This window comes from Syngnathus scovelli, chromosome 15 (assembly GCF_024217435.2).
Source record: "Syngnathus scovelli strain Florida chromosome 15, RoL_Ssco_1.2, whole genome shotgun sequence".
NCBI lineage: Eukaryota > Metazoa > Chordata > Actinopteri > Syngnathiformes > Syngnathidae > Syngnathus > Syngnathus scovelli.
The window spans coordinates 9,188,732-9,210,000 of record NC_090861.1 but is presented as its reverse complement, the minus strand read 5'-3'; the positions used below and the strand labels follow the sequence as shown (position 1 = coordinate 9,210,000).

Sequence of the window (21,269 nt, the reverse complement as noted above, 5' to 3'; positions counted from 1 at the left end):
TAAATATTATCATTATTATGTGTAAGGTTTTGCCGCTCCGCAAAATGTCCCTTATCCAAAGACTGTACATTTCTTGTCAAGGAACTATGCTGCAGTGGGATGAGGCGCTTTATTTAGATAGAGGTAGTTATGTGGCACCACCCTATGGCTTATTGCAGGGGTGGCCAACCAGGCTGAGACTAAGAGCCACATTTTTTACTGCGTTACCGCAAGGAGCCACATCATACACATGAGCACACACGAATTACACCACCTCCGCCCGCCAACCAGACAGAGACTAAGAGCCATATTTTTTACTGTGTCACCGCAAAGAGCCACATCCTACAAATGAGCACACGTGAACTACAATTGGGCCACGTTTAGCTGTGCATATCACCAACATCTGGAGACACCAGAGCTCTATAAACTTCAATTTTCAACATTGTCAGAATGTTTTTGTTGCATATCTCGCACTGTGCTGTCCGTCTTTTGCCGTCATAAAAGTAATTGCGATAGCCGAAGGTGATGACTCGCGGTACCGCTCCCGCTGACATGTTTGCGCATGTCTGATATAAAGGGGCGTGATTCTCCAATAAACAAGTTCGGTGTGTAGAACCTGCGTGAAGTTGCCCCCCCCCCAACCTCGCAAACATGTCAGCGGGAGCGGTACCGGACAGCATAGTGCGAGATATGCAACAAAAACATTCTGACAATGTTGAAAATTGAAGTTTATAGAGCTCTGGTGTCTCCAGATGTTACAGATGAAACAAAATGTTTCTAATGGTCTTTGTGTTTCTTCTTTCAGATTTTTTTCAGATTATTTTTTCATATTTGCAACTCAAATGTGTCAGACACTGTCGGCAGACGTTCATTTGTTTAGATTGAGCTGTCAATAAATCATTGTATGAGGTAATTTATTTTTTGTTTGATTCCATGGTGTATTTTACTGAATATCAGTAATTACAGTGCAAATCCAAATTATTGTCATATTTTTTGAACAGGTTAGACACATTGGACAATGATGGTTACTTAATGTTACTTATATCTTGTCTTTTCACTACTAAGATCAGATTCCGCGGGTAAAATTGCAATAATAAGGTGACTTGACTTGCACTTGACTTTACCTATTTAAGGACTTGACTTGCCCAAGAAACAAATGACTTGGGACTTACTTGAGACTTGAAGGTTAAGACTAGAGACTTACTTGAGACTTGCACATGTGTGACTTGGTCCCATCTCTGACAAAAAACAAATGTTGAGATGAACGTAAAGGAGCCACATGGAACCAGGCAAGGAGCTGCATGCGGCTCGTGAGCCGCGGGTTGGCCACCCTTGGCTTATTGGCTGATTGAGAGAGCTTCATTTTGACAAAACCAGTGCCTTATATCTCTTCCATTCAATAAATAAAACTAAAGGTGAGCAATCCTTAGCTTAAAAAGACATTTTGGCAGGGCCCCTTCCACATCCTCGATTCAGTTTATCCCTGGGCATACATTCACCCCCCCCATCTTCAGAAAGTTCAGCCGCAGCAAATTGGGTGTAAAGCTGCTTTTCATCTTAAACTTTAAAATTTCACGTGACCGAAGAACAAGAATGGCAGCAGGAAGGTGAGCCCCCGCCACATCCAAGACTGAAAACCCTCTGAAGTAGCGCAAAAAAGAAGAAACGTGCATCAAAACTAGGAAGCTGTTCGTTGGTTTCGGGCAATTGTATTTTGCCACTCGCTCGATTTTGGCCACGTGCCAATTCAGAGACGCAATATCGTACTGCAACGCCCTGCAAAGGAACAAAACAAACCAACAGTGAGGTCCATGTTGTGTCGCTCTCCGAGGGCTCGTAGTCGGTAAAGGCAGCCGCTCTGATAGTAGTACTGCAGAAACTGGACGAAACCTGAGACAAGAACAATCTGATCACATGCAAGGCCGCGCAAGCTGCTCATGGAGCCAGCCGCTTTACTTTGGTACAAGCAGTAGGAGAGGAACTGGTTCCGAAACATTTGGTACAGAATCCCCTCAGGCCTGTGGGCAGACACCGGCAAAATGTCACGTCAGGCGTGGGCTCGACCAGAGAGAAGGTGTTAGAGATTTGCTCACTCCAACTTATTTTGCAAGAACCAAACAGAAGACAAGCAAGTTCTTTTAGACACCTGCAGGTGGAGAGTCCATTCGTCGCTGTCTGAACAGCGATTATCGAATGAAGTCTAAAAGTCTCCTCCCTGCAAGGGCATATTTATTAAGAGGAACAGAGTGGGGGTGGGAGTGGACAGGTTTGGTGAACCCCCGGCCTCTGATAAGATCAGAGCAGGGGGTGTTTTACACTGTTGTGGGAAACAGAACAACTTTGATTGCTTCCCCTGCAGCTGGTCAATCAAGCAGAGGAAGCAACCACTTCATCTTACTCTGCATTGTGAGGGCAAGACGTGATTGATTTAATCATTGCATTGTGAGGGCAAGACAAGATTGATTTAATCATTACAGTCTACATTCCAACATAATCCTACGATAAAGATAACCTGGAAAACCCTAACATCTCCCTCCTGTTTTATCATATGATTATGTCACCCCAAACAACAAAGACAAGTAAGAAAAAACATATATATATGTATAATGAAGAAAGAAGAATAGTAAAAATAAAAACAACAAACAATGATAGCAACACTTTCCAGTGAAGATGAGGCATTACCTCAATACCCCAGATCAAACTTATTGTGTAAGCGAAAAACCTGCTGGCCAGATGTTATTAGCAGGAAAATTCTTACACGGCCCCTGTGCCACAGGCGACCAGAATGCTATCAATAAAAACAAAAAGAAAAACACAGAAACAGTACATCTGAGGGAAGAGCGCAAGGACAACTTTGTCTCCGACGGACCATACTTTATGGTCATCTGGAACGTTCGCACCCCAGACAGGGTCATGAGGGTCAAAGGTTGCAACTGCTCTGCGTCGAGTCCAGAAGAGTTGTGTGCTCCTGTCAGCTGATGATGTCATATCCTGTAGGTGTGGTCTGTCACCCACACTGGTGCACACACTCCTGTCCAGTTGGCGGGCAGCATCGGATAAACCTTGGATGTAACATGTGTAATTCACTCCAGCTGGTCTCTCTGTGTAGGCCACTTGTGGTATTGTTCGTCCTTTAACAGTCACATTGAGATTTGCCCAGAAGTGTTCATCATAGGCACCGTGTTTCGCTTCAGTGACATTCATTGCTCTGGCCTCCAAGCGAACTTGCGTGGAGGAAGGGGGGAGTTTCGAACACACATAGCACGCCTCCTGTGTGTGAGCTCTCACAGTGAACCTGAGGGTTGTCCACCTGTGAGGGGGAGAGATCAGGCGGCAGTAAATTTGCATTGGACACATCTTTCAGTTTGAGCGTCCTGATTAGATAATCTGCCCAGGACTGCTCTTCATCTGTTGCTTGCAACTCTCGTAGTCAATTGCAGTGCCCATTTAACTGGCAAATAGGAGTTTTTTTTTTTTTTTTTTTTTTTTTTTTTTTGAAACAAGCTCTACAAAAAAAAAAATGTTTGTTTTGTTTTGAAAATGTTTTGAATATGAATCAAATCCATATGTTGTATAAAGCTGACTGACCTGCCCCACTATCCCTCCTCTTGAGCCATGTGACGCGCACCATGGCTCAATATTGCAGCCCATTTGCATAGGTTCTTTGGTAGGGTAGGTCATTTATAGATGCCATTCTCTAATCATGCCCCTGTTTTGACAACTAGCTTAGCAAGTAAATGGATGGCCTCCCCGAATGGGGAGCGACTCAGCTAGCAAATGATTAGACATTTTCACTTTGTTGTAGTTTCTTTAGTTACTTTTCAATCGTTTTCTCATTGTTTATCACAAGAATCTTAGAAATTTGAATACAAATCAAAACGTATGTTTTATTTTACTCAATTGTATGATTTAGAGAATCCATATGTAGTAAAGTTTTGTAGTACTACATATGATTTCATCATCATTTAGTTTGACTTTCTTTCCAAAACGCTTCTTAATTTCTCAGTTCACACATCTTCCACATGTGTTACTGGTTCTCCATTTTTTTTTCTTTCAAAATCATTTCTGTTCTGCGGTGCAAATTGGATAGACCACAGTCTAGCAAAAAAATTTTTTATACTAAAACTTTAGCCAATGTTCATCATTTTAACATACGCACACACATGCACAGCTCTCGCACGCAAAAGGTAGTTCCCAGCACCAATGATTCGTCACAGGCTGGCCATTTCCTGTGGTCGATCATGAGCTGGTCCCTCCCATGCACACGAGGACAGCACATTCTAATTTTATTTATTTATCTTCTAGAAGCAAGTTGCATTTCTTTACCACTTGAACTCTCAACTTCCTTTCTACTCCATACTTTCTCTTCCACTTCGGCATATATTGCATACAATTAAGAAATCTACTTGCCATGAACTTCTCGTTTTAAAGAAGAGCAGAGCAAGAGATTTACCGTTTTTATTTCCCATATTAATTCTAGTAGTTTTAGGTTATACAATCTCTTTGTCTCAAAAATATTATTATTATTATTATTACTATTATTACTTATTTATTTATTTAACTATTGCTTTGAGGATCCTCAATGCAGGTTTAAATTGACCTTTCAACAAATTACTAGCCTGTATTATTGCCGTGGATCAATGCTAGAACTGCTTTTTTGTCAATTTATCCTACCAGTCACACACTCAATCACACTAACTCCAGCGCTTTTTTAGGCCTATCCAGGGATGGGTGTAAAACCCTCCCAAACAGCTTTGGAAAAACGGACAAAAGAAAAAATCTACGCCCTTCTTCAATTAAGAAAAAGAAGCTCTGTTTTTCTTAGCCCGTTTCTTCCACTGGGACTTGAACCCAAGCTATTCTTTGGCTTGGAAAAACATACAAAGAAAAATCTACGCCCTTCTTTGATTAACAAAAAAGAAGCTCCGTGTTTCTTAGCACGTTCCTTCCACTGGGACTTTAACCCAAGCCAGATCCCTCAGCTCGGAAAAACAGACAAAGAAGAGTCTACACACTTCTTCGATGAACGAAAAAGAAGCTCTGCCTTTCTTAGCCTGTTTCTTCCACTGGGACTTGAACCCAAGCTATCTCCCGTGCACCTCTATGTGTTACGCGTTTAACAACACAACACAATTTCAAAAACTTACTTGTCCCCTGGTTCGTTGCACTGCCGGGTCCCGTCAATCCACCTCTGTCAGACGAAGGCAGACCTAAGATGCTGGCCCAGCGAAGAATTTCCTTCCCAGGTCTTTCTTTACCAGGTCCGGCTAATGGACGCTGGCCCGTCGACGGTGTACAGCGCGTCGTCCTCCGTCAGCCAGATGATGGGTATGAGGGTCCCGGGTTTCGGCACCAAAATGTTAGAGATTTGCTCACTCCAACTTATTTTGCAAGAACCAAACAGAAGACAAGCAAGTTCTTTTAGACACCTGCAGGTGGAGAGTCCATTCGTCGCTGTCTGAACAGCGATTATCGAATGAAGTCTAAAAGTCTCCTCCCTGCAAGGGCATATTTATTAAGAGGAACAGAGTGGGGGTGGGAGTGGACAGGTTTGGTGAACCCCCGGCCTCTGATAAGATCAGAGCAGGGGGTGTTTTACACTGTTGTGGGAAACAGAACAACTTTGATTGCTTCCCCTGCAGCTGGTCAATCAAGCAGAGGAAGCAACCACTTCATCTTACTCTGCATTGTGAGGGCAAGACGTGATTGATTTAATCATTGCATTGTGAGGGCAAGACAAGATTGATTTAATCATTACAGTCTACATTCCAACATAATCCTACGATAAAGATAACCTGGAAAACCCTAACAGAAGGGAAGTCTACGCTCACCAAGTGAGCATGACTCCGGACAGGAAGGTCGACACGTCGTGATGGAACACCCACCAGCTTCGGATCCTGAAAGCGGACGACGGCGAATGGTATGGCTCGGACGGTCATCAGCGTTCGTCCGTCCGTCTCTGACGTTTGCGGAATGGCCTACCTGGAGCCGTTGTTGATGAGGATGCTCTCGCGGATGGTAAGCGTGCAGTAGTACCACACCAGGAGGAAGTTGAAGAGGGCGTCTAAAGCTCTCCCAGAATCAAGGCAAAGCTGGAGGCGGAGCCGCTGAAGGCACAGCGGGCACTCTTTGACTCACCTGTAGCTGAACAAAAAGCAACAGGTGAAGGAGAAGAGGAAGAGGATGACCGTGAGGATCAGCTTAAACTTCTCGTATTCCTCCTTGTAGGCAAATCTGCGCAGCGGAGACGGGGTTGGGAGACGTCAGCGCGTGCCCTGGAGGCGGTCGCCGTGACGATGGGCGGCACTCACTTTGACTGCTTATTGAGGAGTGTGACATTGACGTTTCCCAGAACCAGCGTAAGGTACAACCTGCAAAGGGGCATGCGAGCGCACATTCAACAAAGCGATGGGGCGACAAGAGTGGCGAGCGAGGGGAAGCGTGCTACACATATGAAAGCACGCCGCCACTCGGGTGCCCTTTGCTCCGAACCGAGGCAACCAAACCCGTTTGGCTTTGGGAGGAAGGCTTCCATCTCGGAGAAGGCGCGGGCTCGCTCGTCCGCCGCCGCCCGGATGTCAGCCACAGAGTCTGCTTCCACTGGACTCAACTTGCGCCCGAGCCGTTCGGCCTCGCATCTAAAGACAGGAAGCGGCGCTGGTGTGAGAGCCTGCGCCACGACACGTCCCAGCGCCCAACAAGCCTACCGCACGAGCGACGACGAGAGTTCTTTAAGCTTCTTCCTGTGGCGGGCGATGGCAGAAGTGCAGCGACTTTGCAATTTAGTGACTTCCTCCAGCTTCACTCGGTACAGGCGATGTGTGTCCTGAGGAGCAGACGGCCCACGATTAGCTTTGCCAAGACTCTCGGCATTTAGACATAGCGTTCTAGACTCTGCTCACAGCCCGGGCTAAACTCTGATCCTCCGGCCTCTCAGTTGAGAGCTTGCGCTTCCACGATACTTCCTTGACACCAAGTACTACTTTGCCATTCGTGAGGCTCCTGGCGCCCTCTCAGAAAGAGCACCAAATATAAATCTAGTATTACCTACTAAATTTAAATCCAAAAATAAAAAATGTATTCAAAATTAGTCTGTATGACATCGGACAGTGTTAGTCTTAATATCTGAGCCCGAGTGCACCAAAACCGCAATGCAGTACGTCACAATAGCTAGGACTGTGGGGAAAATGTTATTTCAATATCCATCCCTTCCTCCCCACCGACGCACGATGTCCCGAGTCAAGGTCAGCAGCACACCGTCTCCACTGTAAACAGTGTTAACAGTGCACTGCTTCCCCCTCCTGAGACGCCGGTTGGTGGACCAGAATTTCGTCGAAGCCGTCCATGGCCTCGCCAATCCATGCCCGATATTCGGCGTATTTCGTATGACAGGTGTTATGCCCGGGTTTTTGCCTCAGCAACTGCCCAAACCGCGTTCCGCTTGGCCATCCGGCACCTGTCGGCTGCCTCCAGAGTCCCACAGGCCAAAATAAACTATTTAAAGTAACTATACTAGTACTTGTTTACGACGGTCCCGCTTTACGACATAAAAAAAACATACGACATTCGGAAATAGGTTTTTCAGTAAACTGTAATATATTTATGGCCCAATTTCATTGGATGCCCGCTGTACAATGACAATAAGGGCATTATATTCTGCAGATATATTTGAGTTACGTCGCCGACATAGTACGTAACATCGTCGGAAACCGAGGTGGTGACAACGACGTCATTGCACAAGAGGTATGTTTAATTATTCGTTCGCGTGTAGCCCAAAGACAAAATAAAAGCGGCCAGTGAAGAAAACGAATACAATATTTAAAAAACACACACAAGGCTCATGACGTCAACTCCAAGTTAGCCTCCTGGCTCCCTCTGCTGACATCGCGTCCAAAGCTTACACCTGAATATGTTGATAGTCCTTCTCCAAATCTCCCCACTCGCGTAAACACTCCGACACACCGGTCGGACTGAACAACATTTCGGCTCTTACTGGAGGAATGTAAATTACGTGAAGGAAAAAACGTGCAGGACTGACGAAAGTCAATTACAGCTCGCTGCAGAACCAATGGTGGAGCTGCCCCAGAAAAAGTCCAGCCCACCAGAATCAATCCCTCCCACAGCCAGCATTGATTTAAAGTAGTGTTGTTTACTTGTTTTTGGTTATGTTATTTTTTGTTTATTGTTCTGTTTAGTTTACTGGTGTGTCAATGTAAAAGAAAGTTATCAATATTGATGTTTATTGTAAACATTCAGTCATTCATCCATCCATTTTTTTATACCGCTTGTTCCCACGGGGGTCGCAGGGGTGCTGGAGTCTATCCCAGCAGTCATCGGGCAGTATAGGCGGCGGACACCCTGAATCGGTTGCCAGCCAATCGCAGGGCACACAGAGAGGAACAACCATCCACACTCGCACTCACACCTAGGGGCAATTTGGAATGCTCAATCGGCCTACCAAGCATGTTTTTGGGATGTGGAAGTGTGGTATATGGTTTTTGCTGCTTCGCTGGTCTCCAAAAAACACTCGGTGATCGTGGCTGTTTCCCGACGAATGAGCACTTCAGAGACCCACGGCTGATTGGGAAAAGATTTTATTCCACCGATGTCAGAGTGAAGTCTTTCCAAAAAGTTGAGTGGCCCCAGGCATGGATGTAAAAAAAGCCTCCCCCAAAAGAGAGAACGAGCGAGAGCGAGCGAGCCCGCCCTGGAACCAGCCCCCCCTCTTGTCAGGCCCGTAGCTTTTATACCTGACAAGAAGCTGATGTCACGGCTTTGGGTAACAGCTGTAGTTTTCAATCTACTAGTTTACTTCAGTCCTAAAAAGGACATCTTGACCAGCGCTGTTGGTGATGGACGACAACAGCCACTTTACCTTATTATAGGATTGCACACATTGCTGCAACTGAATTCTCCCTGATCACGGACAACTGGCCCTTTTATCATCTACTAAGTACTTATACATTACTGAAACTAAAGCTTCTCTGTACAGCGAAAATAGTTTGATAGTCTTACTGCTACTGTGGTATATGGTTTTTGCTGCTTCGCTGGTCTTCAAAAAACACTCGGTGATCGGTGGCTGTTTCCCGACGAATGAGCACTTCAGGGACCCACGGCTGATTGGGAAAAGATTTTATTCCACCGATGTCAGAGTGAAGTCTTTCCAAAAAGTTGAATGGCCCAAGGCATGGATGTAAAAAAGCCCCCCCCAAAAAAAAGGGGGAGCGAGCGAACCCGCGCTAGAGCGAGCCCTGGAACCAACGAACGACCCCCGCTCGACCGAGAGACAACGAACCCCCCCTCTTGTCAGGCCCGTAGCTTTTATACCTGACAAGAAGCTGATGTCACGGCTTTGGGTAACAGCTGTAGTTTTCAATCTACTAGTTTACTTCAGTCCTAAAAAGGAGATCTTGACCAGCGCTGTTGGTGATGGACAACAACAGCCACTTTACCTTATTATAGGATTGCACACATTGCTGAAACTGAATTCTCCCTGGTCACGGCCAACTGGCCCTTCTGTCTTCTACTACGTACTTATACACTACTGAAACTAAAGCTTCTCTGTACAGCAAATATAGTTTGATAGTCTTACTGTTACTAGTGGATCATCTAGTGCAACATACAGATACGCATAAAGTTCAAAATTCACTTCACTACAAGTGGATCATCTAGTGCACATATGTCAGAGTTACGGCCCGCGGGCCAGATCCGGCCCGCGAATTGATTATCTATGGCCCCCTGGATGATATTGAATTACTATTAGAACCGGCCCGCAGGCCACAGCCGCCCGCTGGTGTTTTGCACGCACCAACACTACATTTCCCACAATGCAACGGTAGCCCGCGATGTGGCTGTAATGAAAGAATTTAATTTAAGAAGGCACGTCAAACGTCTAAGAAACACACAGACAAAGACAAGAAAATGGAATATGAACAAAAGCTACAGAAGGTGGAAGAATTAAAACGAGGCCTTAAGTCCAGACATGTTCTGTTCTGTTCTATGTTCACGTATGCTAAATCGCAAAGCGACGCTGCTGCCAAGGCTAGCTTTATTGTGGCAAAAGAGATCGCAAAATCAGCCCGGCCCTTTGCAGAAGGAGAGTTGATCAAAAACGGGTTTTGAGCCTCAGAGCCTAACCCCGAACATTGATGAACTTGTACAAAAGATGAGACACCTCTAAGTATCAGGCTCAGCCTCAGACAAGTGAGCATCACAGAACAGTAACGTATTTTCCGTTTTTTAATTCGGTTACATTTTTACGTTTGTTTCTACAAGACATGGTTTTTCTTTGAAGAAAGTATTGTTTTGTCTGTGTGCCGTAAATTTTTGAATTTTATTTATTTATATTTATTTTTCAGTTGAATGGACCAAGGGAAAATTGCAGATAAGAGCCATGAGAAAGAATACTGATTTGACAACTGATTTGATTAATTTTTTATTTTACGATTTGAAAGCAATGATCGGTAGATCATAGAGCAGCACAATAATAAACTTTCAGTTTATAATGCATGCACTTTTATTTATGCATTTATCTTGATATTAAGAAACACATTTTGTTTTTAAAACAATTTAATTTTTTTCTGTTTGGCTGTTGAAAATATTTTCCCTTGAAGTTACTGACAGAGCCATAACAAAATATTGCCATATTCATTTAATCATTAAATAATGTACACTGTGTTAGGTCTTAGTTCAATAGGCTATGTGCAATCATTCCGATATATTTTAATAAACATTGAACCAGTCCGGCTCTCGGCTTGTAGCAAATTTGTTTTTTTGGCCCTCGGTGTGTTTGACTTTGACATCCCTGATCTAGTGCAACATACAGATACGCATAAAGTTCAAAATTCACTTCATTCCCCCCTTCGGGACGTTACAAATGTCCCGAAAACAGTTTAACAAAAGATGACATCAGTAAACAACCAAAAAATCTTCTCCCAACCAAATTTTCTATGGTCACGTCTACAATTTGGCCTATACCTGCACAGCCTAAATTATGCTCGAGGCATGCTACTTAAGGTTATTTTAACTAGGACAACTCAAACTATTTTTTTAGCCAATTGCTCCCTGACAACAATCTGAGGCCTCTCAGGAACCACAAGTAACGAAAATTGAAGTCCACATTATACAGACGACGGTACCACCCCCCTTAGGTAATACCCTTGCAACGGTGACAAATTGCGAAGTAACAAATTTGGCGTGGCCCGTTAGAAGCCCCAAAAAGCTGCCGGCCCTTCCTCAAGAAAAAACCTCGCCAGTCTAATGACAAGGAAAAAGAGGAAGGCCCTTTCTACCATCCACAGTGGTTCCCCTCACCTGGTGTCACCCAGGTGTAAGGAGCCCTGGCACACTACAATCCACAAAACAGTATGAGCTCACAAAACAGTATGGAAATGAAATGACATGTCCACCGACCGCTAAACAGTCAAACTGCATTATCATGATGTTAATATGTGATGAATTAAAGTAATGCAGCATGTGGTCATTTGATGGAGTAATGAAGGACATAATATTGACGCATTATCACAGCATACTGCGAAGTTGAAACGCTCTTAGTTTCGCCCCCTTGCCTATGCATGTTTCTGTTGATGCAAAGTCCAGTCCACTGACTGCTCAGTAGTGAACCGCGCTGGGATCACTGCCCAGGGCCTGCTGTCCATCCAAGGTCTTTATGTCCACTTCACCGTCCTCAGAGTCTCCTCCCAGGCCCCGGTCAGCGTCCAGGAGTTCTGCGATAATTGGTAGCTACTGCCAGTATTGAACAATGACAACAGCACAAAACCTTGAGTTGCAATGAAAAAAGCAGCAATGCCCAGCGTAGGCCGGAAGTCCTCCTGAAAAAAGCGTCGCTCTGTGGCGAGACAAAAAGGAGCAATCTTACTGGGAGTTCGGACGTCAAGGAATCGCTGGTGGTCGGGACGAAGCAAGACACACTGGCACAAGACAAGGGGAAGACACGGACTAAATACACACAAAAGGGCTGGGACGCAGGTGCTGACAATTAGCGCCAACCACGCAGGTGCACACAATCGGGATCAGGGAATACAAGACAACCGAAAACAGAGGAAGGAAACACGAACTGAAACGGAAGGGATGACAAAATAAAACAGGAAGTGAAGTTACGACACAGACAAGACAGAAATCCGGAAAAATAAACGTGACCGCATGACAAAGTGAATCCGAAAAAACATTGAATGTCACAATTAAATTTTATATCTACTTACTCATTCAAACGTAACCCCACCCCCCTTTGACACATTCACCCAATGTGTCATTAGGCATCCAAAAAGGAACCGGCAAATGTCCTACCACATCATCATATGTCTTGCAGCCAGTCCTGTCGAACCTTGCACTCATCCAGGATCGTCATCCCCAAGTTCCTGAAAATTGACTGTGCACCTCACACTCGGCAATACCAACAACGGACACTTGTACTCACAAAACTACACAGGCATCGAGTATCTACTAAATGAAAATAGACACACAATGAATCATGGCGCACGGGGATTCCGTCCTGAAAATCATCAATCATCATAAAAATCAAAAGGGTTAGGGTTAACATTTTCACGTGAATTCAACATAAACTTTCCAAGACTGCAATCGACAGCCTGCAAAAGTAATACAAGTTATAAAACAACCAGCAATCTGCTCCTCGGCTGGCGGTTGATGCTGCAATAAGTCAAGTGACACACAGAAACAAAGCCAAGCTCGCACTTGCCACAAGCAAGCTTAAGTTTCAAATGTATGCTTGTCATCTACATAGTCTGTCACCCTGTCGGGTGAGTCCAGGTTTGTCATGTCATATCGTCCATCGTCCTAATGTTTGATATTAGTCCTGTCTTGTCCATTCGTGTTGCTGAATTCGGCCTTGTCCATGAACTATTTTGCTGTTCATGGTGCCTTTGATTAACCATCAGCTGTCAGTCATCACTCTTGGGTGTTCCCGTCTCAGGTGAGAGGAATCTTACCCTCAACTGTGACCCTTTCATACCAACTCCAAAATACTTTGGCCTTTCACACTGCTCCCGACACACACACTCATTCCTAACCGCACAAATGCCACTCCATTTGTTTCTATCACTCATACCACAACAACCAAATTTAGTATGTGTAAGTGAGCAGGCAATCAGTGAATACTAACAGTAACCCTTCATTTCCGGATGTTCTTCCCAATTAAATATTTTCTACATTCGTACCTCACCTTTACCGTAAAATTGCCAAATAAATGCCTAAAAAATTCAGTCATTTCCACTGTTGAGCATGTTCATAGGTGAGCATGTTCATAGGTGAGCATGTTCATAGGTGAGCATGGGGAACGAAGCAGCCTCAGATGGTTCCTAAATAATTTTGTCCTAATCCATCGTTCTGATCGAGCAGCCGGGTAAAGATACTCCAACAGTCTACTCCACCACGTTATTTTCACTTTGCCATATTAAGGCATTTGTTATTCGAGTCCTATCACATTTGTCATCGCGTTCACTATCACTTGGTGTGACTCTTAGTATTAGTAGTAGCAGTATTATTCTTAACTGTCAAAAGGTTTCATGGCTGTTATTCCTTGATTTTATCTGACTTGTTTGACACCAGAATTTCCCCGTGAGGTGTGATTAACTTCTAATTTATTAATTAGCTCCATTGAACAATCTAATCACCTCTTGACTGCATCCTAGTGGGTCCTAATGCCCTATTTTCCCTTCTCCAAAGTGTCAATGACTAAATGTCTAATCGTTAAGCTGGATGGGCTAAATGTGATTCTACTCTGATTTCTTACAGTGTTAGCCTATCTGTTTTATCCAAATTTAATCTCTGACTATGATGCTTTTCCTTTTTCTGTAACACTACACATTTTGCTCCTTATTTCTTTATACGTCTTTAGTTATCAAGACTCCTCAGTGGTGTCAAACTCAGTGCCCAAGCAAGCTTCCCTCCAATCTGACCCAAGCTCCACCAGTTTTGATAACGTCTCAGCAGCTTGATGCATCTTTCAGGTCTCATGTGTCTTTCGCCGCACCTCATTGTCAAGTTGTTGTCTTTGGTTGTAGTCTCAGAGTCAACTCATCTCTCACTCTTGGATGAGTCCATTTTCAACTGAGTCCATTCTCATCTTGTAAGTTCCTTCACTCTTTGTACTTTGCCTCCGAGGATGTCGTTCTCCTCAGAGCGTTGTGGTCCCCCCCAAGCACAAATATAGTCCTTCTTTGCTCTTGCAAAGGTCAAAGGTGCCTCAGAGCCATGCACCGTTTTCTTGTTGTTCTCAGCTGTCGGTGGAGTCTCGGGATCGAGTTTCAGAGTAACGGAGGGCCACTGAAAGAGACAGACTGGGATACCAAACTTAAATATCATCTCCCAATATGCCATTAATTTCATAGTGCCTTTTGTTAATCAAACTTCAAATTCTACTATTATCGACAATGTAATACACTTGAGAAAGACGGCGCCTTTCCTTCCTGAGCTCTCGGATGTATTGTGATGGACCTCATTTGAACCATTTTAAATTGGCAGATTACCCCAAACTTAAATTGCCAGTCTTAACTGTGATTTCTCTCAATTATACTGCGATTTCCAGAACCTCATTCTATTTTCAGGCTACATTCTATTGTTTGTTTTTCCTAACTTTGATTTTATGCCATCCTCTTTATTACCTTTCCTGATTTGATCCTTCAATTTCTGATAAAGTTTCCAAATTGTGCATAGCATCATCTCCATTTTGACCTAAGTATTAATGGTGTTATGCTCACTTTACAGATATTACTGAACTATCTTGAATCTTTCATTCACTGCCACCACATTGAAGGCCATTTCTCAGCTGTTCACTTTCCCCATGCTCATGTTAGGCTCCACTATTCGAATCTAGGATGTGGTTTTCATTTGAATTTCTCACTTTTGGACCTCTAAATCGCTCCTATCGCTAATTTATTTGTACCGAGTAGACTTTTACAAGGGTATTAAGAGAACCAACAGTTTACTTCCAAATCTAATATCTCCTCGTTGGCATCTCCTCCTCTATTTTGGACTTACTGCTTTTGACCTGTGAGTCTTGTTACATAGGCGCTGGTCGCCCTTGTCGAGCCAAAATTTATGAGCAGGCTCTCCGTGAATACGATTAAGTTCTATGTCTAAATCCAGAGAATTCCTTTAATTCTAGCTGGCGCTGTGGCCCTCACTTGATACCTCTCTTGCGCTCATAAATTAGTCTTCACCTGTTAGACGGCTGTTAAACATTAATTCTAAGTTCAGTCTGTGTCTCTTTGTCCTGCAGACAACAGATGTATCCGCTGTGTCGGGTTTTTTATGTAAACAGAAAATCTGAAGTGTTAAGGAGAGTCCCAAAGAAACAAAGCCATAGCAATAATTTGTTTTCAGTTTTCTCATCCTTTCAACAATTTAAATTAACAAGTTGTGGTTGTCTTTAAACAATTTCCCATTTCCCTCAGAATGCTAAAAGGAGCATCAGCTGGCTCTAGTAGGGTCCCTCATTATTTACGAGGGGACCACACTCCTCTCGACATACCTACATACTCATCTATATTGATGTCGTATTGATTAACATACGCATGCTTCTTGTTTCTCTTGTTAGACAGCTATGGGACATTAATTATCATGGGTTGCAGTCACCTCAGGACCTCCACTGTTGGTCATGCATTCTTTTGCCCCTCTCGCTACCAGCAAGGTAGACCCCTAAAATGGGCACAACTCCGGCCCTGCACGCGGCCCCGACGTCGCCCGAGCGGGGAGGGCCCAGCCCTGAAACATGGTGAGCAGATACAGGTTGGCCACCCTGCCGCCCCCGGCGCTGGATCCCCCTCCCGCACGCGCAGCGCAGGCGGGCATGCGCCCCAGAGCACCGAGAAGCACACTATCCTATCCATTCCTTTTGCTGCTTCTACAAGCACGCTCACTCACACGCACTCAAGAGCACACACACAGACTTACTCACGATCACGCACACGCGCACACACACATGCTCACATACACACACCCATGGGTACACTCACACGCACACACATAGGATCCCACACGTCTCTGCACGCGCAGACAATCACAAACAGACGCCATTGCGTGATAAACGCTCACGCACAAACATAGAAGACAGAGCAGGATTCGAATCCATTCCACGTTTTGCTGCTTGCCAACTGTTGCTATGCAGTTTGGTGTCAGTGCACATTCAAGATTCAAGATTCAAGAGTTTTATATTCGCCATGTTTGAGCGTGCCACACAAGGAATTTGACTTCGGTAAATCACAGCCTCTGTTCAACATTTAGGTGACTAACAACAACACTCAGGACATGTGAAGAACGAAAGATATTCTCAAACACACCCTGATCTTAAACTGATCTTATACTCCCAAGAGGGCAAGGAAAAAGTCGAAACTCCAGCTAGGGGAAATGAGAAACCTTGAGAAGAGACCACAGATGGGAGGGTCCCTCTTCTAGGATGACCAGGCTGCAATGGATGCAGAGAGGACACATAGTACAAACAGTGTAGACAAAAAAGGTGTGGAAAGCGGGATGTTATTGCACAGTAATGACTCTGAGACTCTAAGAGTGGTGTGTGTTCATCAGAGCGACAGCCTGGGGGAAGAAGCTGTCTCTGTGTCTGCTGGTTTTAGTGTACAGAGCTCTATAACGGCGTCCGGAGGGGAGTAGTTCAAACAGGCTGCAACCTGGGTGTGAAGGGTCTGTTGAGATGTTACTTGCACGTTTCCTGGTCCTGGACAGGTACAAGTCTTGGATAGATGGGAGGTTGATTCCAATTATCTTTTCTGCAGTCCTTATTGTCCGTTGCAGTCTCTGCTTGTCTTGTTTGGAGGCCGATCCAAACCAGACAGTGATGGAGGTGCAGAGGACAGACTGGATGATGGCAGTGTGGAAGGTCTTCAGCAGCTCCCGCGGCAGGTTGAACTTCTTGAGCTGTCTCAGGAAGTACAGCCTCTGGTGGGCCTTCTTACGGACAGAGTCTATGTGGCCGGTCCATTTCAGGTCCCGAGAGATTGTGGTTCCCAGGAACTTGAAGGTGTCTGATGAGAGAATAGTATTACTGCGGATAGTGAGGGGTGAAAGTGGTGAAGGGCCTCGCCTGAAGTCCACTGTCATCTCCACGGTCTTGAGCGGGTTCAGGTCCAGGTGGTTTTGGCTGCACCAGTGGACCAGCCGCTCCACCTCCTGTCTGTACGCAGTCTCATCACCGTTCTGGATCAGTCCGATGAGAGTGGTGTCGTCTGCATACTTCAGGAGCTTCACGGAAGAGTCACTTGCGGAGAAATCGTTGGTGTAGAGGGAGAAGAGCAGTGGGGAGAGGACGCATCCCTGAGGGGCTCCAGTGTTGGTGGTCAGGGTGTCAGATGTGATGCTCCCCAGCCTCACACGCTGTCTCCTGTTGGTCAGGAAGCTGGTGATCCACTGACAGGTGGAGGCAGGCACCGCGAGCTGGATGAGCTTCTGTTGGAGGATGTCAGGAGAGATGGTGTTGAACGCTGAAGTCCACAAACAGGATCCTGGCGTACTTTCCTGGGGTGTCCAGGTGTTGCAGGATGTAGTGCAGTCCCATGTTGACCGCATCATCCACCAACCTGTTTGCCCGGTAGGCAAACTGGAGGGGGTCCAGCAGGGGGCCCGTGACATCCTTCAGGTGGTTCAGTACTAACCTCTCGAAAGATTTCATGACCACAGATGTCAGTGCAACAGGTCTATAGTCATTCAGACCTGTGATGGCGGGCTTCTTGGCCACTGGAACGATGGTGGAGCTCTTGAAACACGAGGGCACCTCACACAGCTCCAGGGAACGGTTGAAGATCCGTGCAAAGGTGGGCGCCAGCTGCTCAGTGCAGACTTTCAAGCAGGAAGGTGACATGCCGTCTGGGCCCGGTGCCTTCCTGATCTTTTGTCTCCGGAACATCTGGCACACTTCCTCCTCGCGAATCTGGAGTGCGGGCGCGGCCTCTGCAAGAGAGAGAGTCGGTGACCACGGTGATGGAGGTGTGGACAGAGCAGTTGTGGGGGGAGGTGAGTATGTGGATTGTGTGGATTGTGCTGCAGGAGGTCCCGTTGTGTGGGAGGACCGATCAAACCTGCAGTAGAACCTGTTTAGCTGGTCAGCGAGCCTTGGGCTCTCCACAGGACGGGGGGTTCGTTTCTTGAAGCCCGTGATGCTCTGCAGGCCTTTCCACACTGTTGAGGAATCAGGATTGGCAGAGAGGTGTCTCTCCAGGCTCTCCCCGTAACACCTCCTGGCTTTCCTGACCTCTCGGTTCAGTGTGTTTCTGGTCTGCTTGAACAGGTCCCGGTCGCCGCTCCTGTAGGCCTCCTCCTTGACTTTGCGCAGCCTCCTAAGGTTCGGTGTAAACCAAGGTTTGTCGTTGTTGTACGTGCAGAAGGTCTTAGTCTGCACACACAGATCCTCACAAAAACTGATTGCAGCTTCAAAAACACTCCAATCGGTGCAGTCAAAGCAGGCTTGGAGGTCCTGCCTTGACTCCACTGTCCACTTCCTGACAGTCCTCACCACAGGCTTAGAAGTTTTTAGTTTCTGTCTGTAGGCAGGGATCAGATGAACTAGACAGTGGTCCGAGAGTCCTAAAGCTGCACGAGCCACAGAGTGGTATGCATCCTTAATTACGGTGTAGCAGTGGTCCAGTGTCTGTGCCCCTCTGGTGGGACACGTTATGTGCTGTCTGTATCTGGGGAGTTCGTGTGCGAGGTTCGCCCTGTTAAGATCACCCAGAACAATGATTAGTGAATTTGGTAGAAGTTTCTCCATGTCTGTCACCTGGTCAGCCAGCATCTGTGTGGCTTCTGTCGCACGTGCGTGTGGTGGGATGTAAACAGCCGCCATGACGATCGAGGAGAACTCCCGTGGTGAATAGAACGGCCGGCAGTTTATGAAAAGTGTTTCTAGGAGAGGGCTGCAAAACTCTTTCAACACCATGACATCGGTACACCAACGTTCATTAATGTAGAAACAGAGACCACCTCCCTTTGATTTTCCGGAGAGCTCCGCGCTGCGATCTGCACGTGTTAGCCGAAACCCAGCTAACTCCATGGCGTGGTGGGGGGTTCGTTCGCTAAGCCACGTTTCAACAAAACACAGCGCGGCGGATCTGCTGAAGTCCGTGTTCCTTGAAGTGAGGAGCAGCAGTTCGTCCATCTTGTTCGCCAGGGAGCGGACATTCGCCAGATGAATTGACGGTAGGGCAGAACGGAGACCTCTCTGCCTCAGCTTTACGAGGGCTCCCGCTCGTTTTCCGCATCGCCGCCGTCGCGCTAGCTTGTATAGCACCGCCGCTGCGGCTAAAATCTCTGACAAACAGTCTGAATCAGAGAGAACAGGAGAGAAAATACCAGAAGAAGACTGACTGATGTTTAACAGTGCTTCTCTAGTAAAAGTGATCCGGGATGGACAGCAGAAGACACAGAAAACACACAAAATAAGACAAAGAAACAGAGAGCGACTCACCGTGGCAGCCATCCGTGGCGCCATCAGATGATATATGCACTGACAAATACGCACGTCTTACTTAACTTTCGTTTCGTTTCTAATAGCGCTTTATATTTTCCCCTTTATTTTCTGCAGAATTTAACTTAAGTGTGCACACAAATTACTTTTCCTTCATGGTATACCAATCCTTGCATTTCAAGAGGCCTCATTGCCACGTTTTCCCTTTTTCACACAGAGGGATCTCTCTACACACAAAAGCCGTTCAGCACCTATTTCCCAAACGCGGTCTGTACAGGCTCAAATTTATCAAACTTTGACAGACGTGCATGCTATTATAATACGTCCCCATAGAGGAATCGAACCGCAAGCAGATCGTATCAGCTTAATCAATATTCAAAACCCGCCAGTCCTCTTAAGTTTTACCTGGGGGCCTCTTACACCAGCATTTAAATTGACAAGCCTTATAACTCACATACACCTCTAATTCGATCAGTGCCCAAACGACGTGGCTTCGCGCGCATCATTCTCTTCGGCCCACAGGTACCTGACCTGGCCGGATATTTTCTCCCATTCACTCTCACAGTACGGATGCCAAGGTTGCGCTCGTTCCCATTGGCCAAAAGCGGCCAACGCAACCTCCCTTTTTCGTTGGACTTTGGCAGGGACTAGCACGGCCACCGAACATCTCGACAATCGCACTTGGCGCTTGCAGTGTCCCGGCTTGCCCCAGGAATTTACCTTCTGGGAGCTAGGTGGCGTGATCTATCTCTTGTCACAACATAGTTCAATCGTACCTGTGTTTCCGCCACAATCACACAGCTAAAATTTCGATCCTCCGCCGGACTATTGACACGACTAATTTCCACGTCCACGTTTTATGGGACTTCCTACTATTTTCTTCTCGTGACAGCCGACCAGCGTTGTTCTCGACAACTTGTCGTGTTTCACATTTGCCCTCCCTGGGGCGTTTATTTCTTCTCGTTTATCATTCTCACAAGACATGTCATTCATACAATTCCCAAAACGTTTTGTTACTGTTTCCTTTTTATTTATTGTTTTTTATTTGTTTTTTCCTGTTTTTATTTTACTTTTCTTTCGCTGTCTCTATTTGGGGCCACCCCCCCTTCAAAAGTCGCATTATGACGGCTTTTGACTAGGAGAGACAACTTTCCCTGGAGCCCGCCGTGGCCCCATCAGATCCGTTTAACTGTCCTCCGTGCGGGAGACAACGCTCCCTCCCCCCCTTTCCAAGAGCGAGCATGCTGGGGCGACTTTGAGTGCAAGCAACTCACCTCAATACAGGTCGTCGGCCGGCCGCTGGATGCTCGCGGAGAGAGCGGATGGGACGGTCCCCTGGTGAACACGAATCCTGTTCGTGACGCCAAAAATGTGGTAGGCTGCTTCGCTGGTCTCCAAAAAACACTCGGTGATCGGTGGCTGTTTCCGGACGAATGAGCACTTCAGAGACCCACGGCTGATTGGGAAAAGATTTTATTCAACCGATGTCAGAGTGAAGTCTTTCCAAAAAGTTGAGTGGCCCCAGGCATGGATGTAAAAAAAGCCTCCCCCAAAAGCGAGCGAGAGCGAGCGAGAGCGAGCGAGAGCGAGCGAGAGCGAGCCCCCCCCCCCTGGAACAAGCCCCCCCTCTTGTCAGGCCCGTAGCTTTTATACCTGACAAGAAGCTGATGTCATGGCTTTGGGTAACAGCTGTAGTTTTCAATCTACTAGTTTACTTCAGTCCTAAAAAGGAGATCTTGACCAGCGCTGTTGGTGATGGACGACAACAGCCACTTTACCTAATTATAGGATTGCACATATTGCTGCAACAACTGAATTCTCCCTGGTCACGGACAACTGG

The 21,269-nt window shown here is 46.0% G+C and overlaps 1 protein-coding gene and 1 long non-coding RNA gene across 13 annotated transcripts in view; one reads left to right on the top strand and one right to left on the bottom strand.

Annotated features, from left to right (window-relative positions):
• The window catches only part of LOC125982504 (cell surface glycoprotein MUC18), a 24,160-nt gene extending 16,096 nt beyond the window's left edge, over positions 1–8,064 (bottom strand). For 3 of the 12 annotated variants that reach the window (XM_049743192.2, XM_049743193.2, XM_049743195.2), the window contains exons 1-9: positions 7,883–8,061; positions 6,687–6,805; positions 6,486–6,617; positions 6,291–6,350; positions 6,118–6,213; positions 5,962–6,051; positions 5,811–5,876; positions 1,936–1,997; positions 1,777–1,869 (exon numbers count right to left, since the gene is read on the bottom strand). In XM_049743192.2, coding sequence (XP_049599149.1) covers positions 1,777–1,869; positions 1,936–1,997; positions 5,811–5,876; positions 5,962–6,051; positions 6,118–6,213; positions 6,291–6,350; positions 6,486–6,617; positions 6,687–6,805; positions 7,883–7,960 — 796 coding nt within the window. In that variant the 5' untranslated portion in view covers positions 7,961–8,061. Of the gene's footprint in view, positions 1–1,776; positions 1,870–1,935; positions 1,998–5,810; positions 5,877–5,961; positions 6,052–6,117; positions 6,214–6,290; positions 6,351–6,485; positions 6,618–6,686; positions 6,806–6,881; positions 7,495–7,812 lie in introns of those variants that run through there. The other 9 variants (XR_007486417.2, XR_007486416.2, XM_049743198.2 and 6 more) reach the window with 7 other exon arrangements.
• The window catches only part of LOC137840947 (uncharacterized), a 200,073-nt gene that overhangs the window by 80,801 nt on the left and 98,003 nt on the right, over positions 1–21,269 (top strand). The window lies entirely within an intron of this gene.